Source organism: Lithobates pipiens, unplaced genomic scaffold (genome assembly GCF_037356315.1).
Source record: "Lithobates pipiens isolate NorthernLeopardFrog02 unplaced genomic scaffold, aLitPip1_a1.2 Scaffold_28, whole genome shotgun sequence".
Lineage (NCBI taxonomy): Eukaryota > Metazoa > Chordata > Amphibia > Anura > Ranidae > Lithobates > Lithobates pipiens.
This window is the reverse complement of record NW_027507789.1, coordinates 145,616,947-145,629,095: the sequence shown is the minus strand read 5'-3', so window position 1 is coordinate 145,629,095 and position 12,149 is coordinate 145,616,947. Positions and strand designations below refer to the sequence as shown.

General features: G+C 50.0%; 1 protein-coding gene across 1 annotated transcript; it reads left to right on the top strand.

The window, feature by feature from the left end:
* The first annotated feature begins 10,797 nt into the window (after positions 1–10,797).
* LOC143934905 (olfactory receptor 5B12-like) lies at positions 10,798–11,803 on the top strand. The gene has a single exon (XM_077458475.1). The coding sequence runs from the start codon at positions 10,798–10,800 to the stop codon at positions 11,743–11,745; it is 948 nt and encodes a 315-aa protein (XP_077314601.1). The 3' UTR covers positions 11,746–11,803.
* Positions 11,804–12,149: the final 346 nt, after the last annotated feature.

Here is a 12,149-nt window from a genome sequence, read left to right as displayed (position 1 = left end):
TAAGTGGCAAAAATTAGGCACTTAGGGGTTGAAAACTTTTAATAATTATTTTTCATCCTTGGTGAGGAGCCCATTTGCAAAGTCTTCTGTGATGGATCTCGGATATCCCTGCTGAGCATCTCCGCCAGACCTGTGTCTCCTGTCCTCCAAATACACCTGCAGCCTGCAGATTCGCCATAACCAGCCCTTAACCCCTCAATCACGAGACAAGCCACACAGGTGTTGAGGGTTAAACAGCCAGAGCATAAACTGTTTATTAAGTGCCAAACATACACTTTTAACATAGCTAGGTACACTACCCTTAGCCTGGTCATAGGGGGGTAGGGGACAAGGAAGAACCAATGGAAACTCAACACTTGTATATTCAAACAACTACAGTTGAAGCACATGAAGGGATTATGACAAGCAGGCAGCCCTTCCTTACACATCCCCTGCTGAGATGTGTCTCCAGACCAGACCTTTTGTCTACATGCCATGACCCAACACAATTAACACAACAACAAGAGGGGGGGGGGGGGGGAGAGAAGGGATGCAGCATTACATTACATTATCTCATTATCTTAGGTAGCCAGGAACGACTCCACAAGCCTAGCCACAGATACCGCATTCACCAGGTTCCGATGACTGGCGAATCTGCACACAAATGTCTGATGGTAGCATCTTCTCCAGGTGGTGGGAGACGGCAAGTAGCCCTCCAAATATCATGTTCTTTGCTGGGCCATAGTCTGTGGGTAGGAGGCGAGCCCACAGCCCCTTCCAAAACACACAGTGACAGTGGGTTCTGTCACATTTCTCCCCTTTTAACAACAGACTAACCAGGTTGCTGACCCTCAACTGGTCTGGACCTGCGTTAGTCACAAATTCCCACCCCAGGCAAACAGGAAAAGGAAAAATATGACTCTGGCGCTGGGGAGCAAAACCGCACATATGGTCTGCCGTGAACAAAAACAGCCGCTTCAGAGCAGGACCGGCTGTCTGCACTCCCATGGTCCGGGGCCTGGTTGCAGGTATTGGGGGGAGCTGAATAATCCTCTGCCCCGATGCCAGCGCTTCAGCTGGTAGGGAGCTTAGGCTGGTAGTGCTAAGCCATTGGGGAGGAAAAGGTACTTGATTTTCTCCTGGGGTATTTACCAGCTGCTGGGGAGGAATCTTGCAGGGACTATCTCCCGGACTCTCCATCTCTTTTTCTGATGCTGGGCAGAGACCAACAGCACTCTGCCCCATAGCCAGCGCTTCTGCTGGGGGGACATATACAAAGGTAGAGTTCAGCCGCTGGGGAGGGGGAAGGGTATTCTCCCCTCCCAGTTCTGTGACTAGCCGCTGGGGCGACTTCTGACAGGGGCTGTCTCCCAAACACTCCAAAAGCATACTGAGGGCTGGGAAGGGGCCAGCAGTACTCTGCCCCATAGCCATCACTTCTGCTGGGTGGATAAACACTGGGGTAGTGTCCAAGCGCTGGGGAGGTAGAATGGCCTTCTCCATTCCCAGTGGGGATATCCGCTGCTGGGGAAACAGTTCCCGAAGATCATAGCTCTGACTCTCCGGATCCAATTCTGAGGGTGGGCAGAGGCCAGCGGCGCTGTTAGGGTCTTCAGGTAGTGAGTCTGACTTGGTGGAAGGGGACCTCTCTTACGGCTCTGGTTCTAGTCTCTCTGGAATGGAAACAGGGAGACCGGAGCGCAGCGGGGTAGGAGGGTCCAGCCAGGTGCAGCAGCAGATGCTAGGTAGATGAGGATCCTCTGGTGCAGGAGCTCTCTGTAGCAAGAAGGCAGCTGGTGGAGAAGGCCACGGACCGTGGAACCAGGATGGGTGGATCTCTGGATGAGGAGGTAGCAGACACAGAAGCAAGCAGGAGCCAGCAGAGGAATCAGGTAACAAGCAGAGGTTCGGCAACAGGAATCAGTCCAAGAAGGGTCAAACAAGCCGGGGTCGGAGCAGGAGAGATCAGCAAAGTCAGACGGAGCCGGGTCAGGTATCAGATAGGGTTCAGGCAGAATAGCAGGTCACTTCAGGTACAAGCTGCAGACGAAACAGCACAGAACCCCCGCAGCTGTGCCTTTAAAAAGGGCCACTGGCGCCAATCGTACTAACGCTCGCCCGTGCGTGCGTGTACCGCGCGCACATACGAACGACGTGCACCCGCGCGCGTCGGAAGACGCTCGTGCCCACGACGACCCGCGGAGAGCCGATCGCACGGAAGGGGCGGATTCCTGACATTGCCCCCCCACAAGGGGCAACCTCCGGGTGCCCCTAGTGGCTCTTTTCTCCGGGTGTGCAGCAAAGAAGGCCTGGATTAGTCTATTAGCATGTAAGTTAGTAGCAGGTTCCGATGAATTATTCTCCGGGCCATAGCCCTTCCATTTAATCAGAAACTGACCTTGTCCCCGTCGTCTTCTGAAATCCAGGATGGCCTCCACTTCAAATTCCTCGCTGCCATCAATCAGCACAGGGTCAGGTGGCCTTGTTCCTCTACCAGGGAAGGGATCAGGTACAGCAGGCTTAAGCAGAGCTACATGAAAGACTGGGTGTATTCTCATGGAATCAGGTAAGGACAATTCATATGACACCTCATTAATCCTCCTCTTAACAGGAAACGGGCCCAGAAACTTGGGTGCCAACTTCCTGGAGGGGCAGGCTAATTTTAAATTAGAAGAAGACAGCCATACCTGGTCCCCGACTTGAAGGATCAATTCTCCCCTTCTCCCTCGATCGAAGCTCCTCTTGCTGTCAGCCTGAGCCTTGGTTATGGCCTCCTGCAGGGTCCAGTTATTCCGCTGAAGAAAGGATACTGTGTCCTGTACTGCTGGAACATGAGATTCTGTAAGGATATCGGGAAGAAAAGACAGGTTAAAACCGTAATTGGCAAAGAACGGGGACTGCCCTGTGGTAGCATGGCTGGCATTGTTGTAGGCGAATTCCGCCAGAGGTAACAGGGAAACCCAATCGTCCTGAACAAAGGAAGAGAAACATCTGATGTATTGCTCGAGGGTTTGGTTGGTGCGTTCCGTTTGCCCATTGGTCTGTGGGTGGTAGGCGGAGGACAGGGCCAACTCTATTTTCAAAGCCTCACATAGGGCTCTCCAGAAACGGGAGGTGAACTGAACCCCTCTATCAGATACGATATTGGTGGGTACCCCGTGAAGCCTGATTATCTCCTTGATAAAAATGTGGGCAGTCTCGGTCGCGGAGGGGGTTCCCTTTAAGGGTAGGAAGTGGGCCATCTTAGACAAACAGTCACAAACTACAAAGATGGCAGTACAGTTCTCAGAAGGGGGAAGTTCCACAATAAAATCCATAGTAATCATCCGCCAGGGGCGGTCGGGTGCGGGAAGAGGTTTAAGCAGCCCCCAGGCCCGATTTCTGGGGACCTTATTCCGGCTACATACGGGGCAAGAATTCACGTACTGCTTGCAGAACTCCCTCATGCCTGGCCACCAGAAGGAGCGTTGTACAAGCTCCAAAGTCTTGCGGACACCAAATTAGGTTGTCCTTCCAAAGCAGGCCCTCCCTGGATGCTAATGAAATTCCTGGGGGACAGGAGGATGTGGAGGAAGCACTTCTTAGCAGAGACACTAGGTCTGGTTGGATGAGCAGAAAGGTGTTAGCAGGGAGGATGGTATCCGGGGGTGCGGTATCCTTGGAGCTGTCAAACATGTGGGAGAGTGCATCCGGCTTCACATTTCTTGATCCAGGGCGAAAGGTTATGTGAAAGCAGAACCGAGAGAAAAAGAGGGCCCATCGGGCCTGCCGAGGTTTTAGACGTTTAGCGGTACGAAGGTACTCGAGATTCTTGTGATCCGTGTAGATGAGCACGGGGTGTACCGCCCCCTCAAGTAAGTATCTCCACTCCTCCAAAGCAGACTTAATGGCAAGTAATTCCCGGTCACCCACATCATAATTCCTCTCCGCCGGAGAGAGTTTTCGGGAAAAGAACCCCACGGGGTGCATCAGGTCGTCTTTACCTAAGCGCTGGGAGACCACCGCCCCTACTGCTATCTCAGAGGCATCTACCTCCAGAATATAGGGTCTAGACGGATCCGGGTGACTGAGGATGGGAGCAGAGGTAAACAAGTCCTTGAGTTTCTTGAAGGCGGCCTGGGCTTCAGGACCCCAATGAAAACGCATATTTTGCTTAGTGAGCTGGGTGATGGGAGAGATAATGGCTGAGAACCCCTTAATAAATTTTCTATAGAAATTGGCGAAGCCCACAAAGCGTTGGATGCCCTTCTTGTCGGTGGGGGCTGGCCATTCGAGGACAGCAGCAACTTTTTGCGGGTCCATCCTGATGCCTGCTGGGGAGATTTCAAGGCCAAGGAATTGGATATCCTGTTGCTCGAATTTACATTTCTCGGCTTTAGCGTAAAGTCCATGTTGCCGGAGCCGAAGCAGTACTCTGCCGACGTGTCCCCGGGGCTGTTCCAGGGACCTGGAGAAGATCAGGATGTCATCAAGATATACGATAACGAAAATATCCAAAAAGTCCCGGAAAACATCATTAATCAAGTGCTGGAAGGTGGCTGGGGCGTTACACAACCCGAAAGGCATCACTAGGTACTCGTAGTGCCCAAAGCGAGTTCGGAACGCAGTCTTCCACTCGTCACCCGCTCGTATACGGACCAAGTTATAGGCTCCCCTCAAATCCAATTTGGTGAAGATAGTAGCCGATCTCAGTTTTTGAAAGAGTTCTGGAATCAGGGGTAGGGGATAGCGGTTTTTAATCGTGATTCTGTTCAGCTCTCGATAGTCCACACAAGGTCGAAGGGTCTGGTCTTTTTTAGTAACGAAAAATATCCCAGCACCGGCAGGAGACGTGGAGTGACGGATGAACCCCTTCTTGAGGTTCTCGGAGATGTAGGTCTTCAGAGCCTCTTGCTCCATCTCGGACAAAGGGTAGACACGTCCAAACGAGATCTCTGCCCCAGGAAGGAGCTCAATGGGACAGTCGTAGGGGCGATGCGGGGGAAGGGAATCAGCCCCCCGTTTACTGAAGACATCCAGAAACTCATGGTAAGGCTCGGGGACTGATTGACATAAGTCCAGGTCTGGGTCTAGGCAGAGGAGCGTTCCGGACTGTACAGAAGCCCCAGGAAGACAGTGGTCCTGGCAGTAAGGGGAGAGGAACCTCACCTCCCCAGAAGACCAGTCAATGGAGGGATTGTGTGCCTGCAGCCATGGTATGCCCAGGATCACAGGAAAAAGTGGGGACGAAATGACATCAAGAGTTAACAGTTCCGTATGTCGGCAGGAGGTGGAGGTGGGTAGTGGAAGGGTCTCCTGGGTGACTCGGCCAGATTTAATCTGGGAACCATCGGCCAGGAAGATAGAGAGTCCATGAGGTTTTTTCTGGAGTGGAATGGAATGTAGGTTGGTGAAGGCAGCGTCAATGAAGCAACCGCAGGCCCCGGAGTCAAGGATGGTGTTGACGTGGATCGTTCTTCCCTGTAGCTGAAATGAGAGCAGAAGAGCAACATGGAAAGAGTTGGAAGGCAGGTTTAAGGAACTGTGAGACACTGAAGAGAGGCACTTACGTGACTTAACGGGACAGTTGGCCACATAATGTCCGGAGCCGCCACAGTATAGGCACAAGTTCATCTGTCGGCGGCGGGCTCGCTCTTCAGGAGACAGGGTAGGTCGGAGTAATCCAAGCTGCATAGGTTCCTCAGGAGCGGGAGAAACACTGGCAGGCCCCCTTTGAGGGGGAGGAGAGAAGAAAGGTGTGGAAGACGGGGTTCTGGCGGTCATCCAGGCAGGTCTCAGAGGTTGGGAGGAGCGTTCGGCCCTATGCTCGCGAAGTCTTCTATCGATCTGAATGGCCAGAGCAATTAAGTCCTCTAAGGCGTCAGGGGTACCAACACGGGCTAATTCGTCCTTGAGACCCTCAGACAGGCCCATGCGAAATTGGTGTCTTAGGGCCGACTCGTTCCACTGGGTATCTGCGCTCCAGCATCTAAAGTCCGAGACATAGTCCTCAGCCGTCCTACGGCCCTGCTGGAGCGCAGTTAATGCGGATTCTGCGGTGGCAGCCCGCTGGGGATCGTCGTAAAGTTGAGCCATCCCTTCGAAGAAGGTAGAGAGAGTCTGAGTAAGGGGACTGTCATTCTCCAGAAGGTGGTGGGCCCAGGACTGAGGTTCTCCTTGCAGAAGAGAGATAACAAACCCCACCTTAGTTGCCTCCAGGGAGAAGGTCCTGGGCTGGAGGGCAAAGTATAGCTGGCAGGCGTTGCGAAAAGCCCGGAATTTGGAGCGGTACCCTGCAAACCTCTCCGGAATGGGAACCCTAGGCTCAGGTGGAAGCATCATGATTGCCGAATGGGCGGCTGGCTGAACAGGAGGAGGCTGAGGTGTGGTGTCTGGTGAACCCGGGGTAGAGAGATGCTGAACACGCTCCTCCAACCTGGTGTAGCCATCCTGAAGAGACTTCACGGCCTGAGTGAGAGCCGCAAGGTGGGAGCAGATCTCCTTCATGGCGGAGGCCCCTTCCGCAGACTCAGACATGGCTGTTTCGTACTGTTAGGGTCTTCAGGTAGTGAGTCTGACTTGGTGGAAGGGGACCTCTCTTACGGCTCTGGTTCTAGTCTCTCTGGAATGGAAACAGGGAGACCGGAGCGCAGCGGGGTAGGAGGGTCCAGCCAGGTGCAGCAGCAGATGCTAGGTAGATGAGGATCCTCTGGTGCAGGAGCTCTCTGTAGCAAGAAGGCAGCTGGTGGAGAAGGCCATGGACCATGGAACCAGGATGGGTGGATCTCTGGATGAGGAGGTAGCAGACACAGAAGCAAGCAGGAGCCAGCAGAGGAATCAGGTAACAAGCAGAGGTTCGGCAACAGGAATCAGTCCAAGAAGGGTCAAACAAGCCGGGGTCGGAGCAGGAGAGATCAGCAAAGTCAGACGGAGCCGGGTCAGGTATCAGATAGGGTTCAGGCAGAATAGCAGGTCACTTCAGGTACAAGCTGCAGACGAAACAGCACAGAACCCCCGCAGCTGTGCCTTTAAAAAGGGCCACTGGCGCCAATCGTACTAACGCTCGCCCGTGCGTGCGTGTACCGCGCGCACATACGAACGACGTGCACCCGCGCACGTCGGAAGACGCTCGTGCCCACGATGATCCGCGCTACGAACGCGCGTGCGCGTACGGAGAGCCGATCGCACGGAACGGGCGGATTCCTGACAGGCGCTCTGCTCCGTCGCCAGCGCTTCTGCTAGGGATATAAATACTGGAGTAGGGTCCAAGTGCTTGGGAGGGAGAATTGCTTTCTCCACTCCCGGTGGAAATATCTTCTGCTGGGGAAACAGCTCATTGAGGTCATCCCTCGGTCTCCCTGGATCTAACTCTGAGGGTGGGCAGAGGCCAGTAGCGCTCTTCCTTGTAGCCAGGGCTTCTGCTGGGACATCGGATGTGATACTCTGGACTAGCTGCTAATCACCATCTACCAGCCTTTCTGCACCTGTCTCAACTCCCCCTTCCCGAGACTTTTATGCTATTGGCTTGTCTCGCTGCCTGGGGAACCTCTGATGCGTTCCGGCATTCTAGCACTCGTAGTGCCCTCTGTATCATTGCAGCTTCTTCCATTGCGGTTAGGACGGGAAAACATAGGGACACCCCTGGCCCCATTTGCTCCGCATCTTCGTGATTGTCCGCTATTTCTCCCGGACAGTCCCAGGCAACGGGAGCCATGCCAGGCTGCTGATCACCATCAAACAGCCGCTTGTAGGCAATCTCGAGCTCCCATTCCTGCTCAACCAGGAACTCCAATTCCTCCAGGTTACATGCCTCTTCTGGGAGGTCCAGCACCTCATCTTGAAAGTCCAGAATGTCTTCCAGCTGCCACTCCTCGATGCTCCCAAAGTCTGAGTCTCCGTACATTTTTTGATGGAGCAGCCTCACGCCGCCATAGCCAATGCCTTCTGTTGGGCTGCCATCTGCTGTACCTGGCCACAGTTGAGCCGCCAACCACCGGAGGGCTCTATAGCTGGCATCCAGCCTCATCTCCTCCGGAACCAATCTTCCGAGCTCCGTCTTACACTCATCTCGCTGTTGTTCCCTCAGGAACACCTCTCGTGCACGGTACTGTGTCCAGTACATCTCTGTGGAGGAGGGAAGGATCTTCCCCTGATGGTGCCCCTCGTGGCTTAGTACCTCTTGCCAGAGTTGCCGGCGGATCACATCCTCCCAGCCGAGCATGGTGTGCTCTGTCGCTGGTCCCCAATGTTGCTTCCGCATGCCTTGCAGCCTCCTCCCGAACTCTGCTCTCATGTTGGCTGGTCCCCGTATCGCTCCTCGGTGGCTGCCCGGATCTTGAATTCCGGTGGTGATTTGGATGTCCTGGACTGCAGGAGATGTCCCATCGCTGCCACCACTGTGACGGATCTCGGATACTCCTGCTGAGCATCTCTGCTAGACCTGTGTGTCCTGTCCTCCAAATACACCTGCAGCCTGCAGATTCGCCATAATCAGCCCTTAACCCCTCAATCACGAGACAAGCCACACAGGTATTGAGGGTTAAACATCCAGAGCATAAACTGTTTATTAAGTGCCAAACATACACTTTTAATATAGCTAGGGACACACCCCTTAGCCTGGTCATAGGGGGGGGGGGGGGACAAGGAAGAACCAATGGAAACTCAACACTTGTTTATTCAAACAACTACAGTTGAAGCACATGAAGGGATTATGACAAGCAGGCAGCCCTTCCTTACACATCCCCTGCTGGGATGTGTCTCCAGACCAGACCTTTTGTCTACATGCCATGACCCAACACAATTAACACAACAACAAGAGGGGGGGGAGAGAAGGGATGCAGCATTACATTACATTATCTCATTATCTTAGGTAGCCAGGAACGACTCCACAAGCCCAGCCACAGATACCGCATTCACCAGGTTCCGATGACTGGCGAATCTGGACACAAATGTCTGGAGGTAGTATCTTCTCCAGGTGGTGGGAGACGGCAAGTAGCCCTCCAAATATCATGTTCTTTTCTGGGCCATAGTCTGTGGGTAGGAGGCGAGCCCACAGACCCTTCCAAAACACACAGTGACAGTGGTTTCTGTCACAGTCTTCTATGAGCATGAAAAGTTCCCGTTTATAGGGTTCTGTTGGATCTGTGTCTAGTGTCTTGTAGTAGGTTGTGTCTTCCAGGATCCTCAGTGCCTCCCCTAGATAATCTGTACTCTTCTGAACCACAACTGCTCTGCCTTTTCTTTGCGTTCTTAATTGAGTTTTCTGAGTCCGGTTTGAGATTAGACAATGCCTGACTTTTTTTTTTAGGTTGTGGGATGTTTGGTCTATCTTCTTATTTAATGTATTGAATTCCATTGTGACCAATTTCTCTGTTCGATTCAAGTAAGTATTGGGATATCCAAATTTCAACACATTTCTTGGATAAGTAGCTGCTGCTTCAGGAACAATAGGGGGAAAGTAATCTGCAATTCAAATACAGCTTATTTGTAATGACATACAATATCACAAAATAGCATTCAACTTTGTATTTCTTACAAGTTAAAAACAAGATAATGCCTTCGGTGAAGAATGCATCCCATTATCCAGCATGTTAACCACAGAGGAGGGACCTCATCGTACAATAAAATAGGGGAGGGGCCACATGGACCAAAACAGACTCTGTACTCTAATATGAAAAAGATATAATTGTTTGGTGGTAAAATTCTCAGATCCCATGTAAAAACACATATACATTTAGTATCTTAAAGTCCCATATAGAGATAAGTATATAGGCATGTCTTTATTGTAATATAAGGTCCATCAAATGCTATTGCAGATTGATGATTCCCAGCTTTTCTCTTATAAGTAAGATCTATTCAGCTCTGTGGTGTGAAAGGCAAAAAACATACTAACCCCCAGACTGAATTGGGGCCTGTGTCAATAAGCGTATACAGTATAATGTGCTTTCAGATACATTCTTCTTAAATTTGACTCAGCTTGCTCTAAACTGCTTTTGAAATTATATTTATTGTATGGGAAGAGAAGCAGTTTTGATGCAAACCGAAGCCCATCGACGCAGGTGATCAATGTCATATATGCATTTAGGACATTTAATCACATATTTTGAAGCCTAATTTGGGGTCCTGATCATATAGACTGGGATCAACAGCATCAATTCCCTAATTCTAAGGCCCCTTACACACCGGGCGGGTTCTGTTGTAGTCCGCCTACTCAATGGGGAATCTGTTCGCTGAACCCTGCTGAGCAGGTGGATAGCTGATCTGTATCCCCTCCCCTTATGCATAGTGGACACAGACACAGCCTGTTGTCCTCTATGGGCGGTTGGAAGTAAACAGACCACCTGTCCATTTACACCCAACTGCCATCCGATCTGGATGGGGAATGGATCCCCGTCTGTTTGTTTTTAGCGGATAAGATCAGATGTCAGTAGGTGTCATCAGACACATGTCCATTGACACCTGCCATTCCATGGAGGAGACTAGAGTGTCCGATTGGGTCCACATAAAAAAATGACAGGCGGACCTGATCAGTCCACTCGTGTGAAAGGGCTCTTGGGGAAGAGCTGTCTTTTGTCATTCTCTTTGGCAATAAACAAACTAAACTACACATTGCTCCATGCATCCTGCATTTTAACGTTAATCCAAGATTTTTGGTGAAATGCCGTTAATAGTAATAAGAAATGGGATCATGTTTTCTGCATACAATTTTAGTCAACATTTTTGAATTTTGTTTGAAAATTCCTCTATTAGATAAGTCAATCCTGTTAATGAATTGCTGAAATGTGTTATTTTGTTATTTTCTATTTCATTTTCTTATCTCATGAAAGGAAAAATTCTGCAATGAGAAATCAGACAATTTTGAAGGAATTCTTTCTCTCTGGACTGTCTGACCTTCCCGCTCTTCAGCTCCCTCTCTTTCTCTTCTTCCTTTTCATCTATCTTCTGACATTTTTCTGGAATTTGCTGGTCATTGTTCTCATAGTCACTGACTCTCGCCTCCACGTTCCTATGTATTTCTTCCTTGGGAACCTAGCCAGTTTGGACCTCTGTTATTCTACATTAACTGTCCCACGAATGTTATTTGACCTTCGCACCAACAGCAGAAAGATTACTTTAACAGCTTGTATAACCCAAGTCTTCTTTTTTTTTCTCTTTGCCACTGCTGAATTTTTACTGTTGGCTGTCATGTCCTATGATCGTTATTCCGCCATTTGTCAACCATTACACTACACACAGATCATGAACTGGAAATTGTGTGTACAGTTGGCCTCCATTGTATGGTGGCTTGCATGTACTAATGGTTTAATTCACACACTTTGTGGGTTACATTTAACATTTTGTGGATCAGATATTATAGAAAGCTTCTTCTGTGACCTTCCCCAGTTGCTTCAGATTTCCTGCAGTGATGTCTACATTAACATTCTACTCATCTTTGTCATGGGTGGCATCCTTGCATTTTGCCCTCTAACACTGATCATCCTGTCCTATGTCTCTATATTCAGAACTATCCTGAAAATTAAAGTTAAAGGTAATATGAGTAAAGTTTTCTCTACGTGTACCTCTCACCTGACAGTGGTCTTCATATTTTATTGCTCTTCTATATTTAATTATTTTCGGCCAAACCCTAACCAACATTTTGCTCATGACAAAGTGGCATCTGTCTTTTATGCCGTGATTCTTCCTCTTCTCAATCCTCTGATTTACAGTCTGAGGAACCAGGATTTCAGAACATCATTTCACAAAGTTTTTAGGAAAATTGCCTCCACTATAAATAGGGAATTCATCTAAAATAAATGTTCATTTGTAGATGTTAGCAAGACACATTAGTATATTTATTTGACCGGTGTCCATAATTCAGAAAAACTGTTTACTTGAAATGTATCCTAGGAAAAATGGTTTATTTTTTCCTAAAAAAAAACTCTTTCTAGAAGCTGCAGTAGATTATTATACAAATAAGTAGGCAGTTGCCTTGAAGACAAAATTATCTGGGAACAGAATAAATATCAGAGGATCCACTAGTAAATCACCTATACCAGGGGTAGGCAACCTGGGGCCCTCCAGCTGTTGTGGAACTACATTTCCCATGAGGCATTGCAAGGCTGGCAGTTACAATAACTCCCAGAGGCATGATGGGACTTGAAGTTCTGCAACAGCTGGAGGGCCCCAGGTTGCCTACCCCTGACCTATACTGA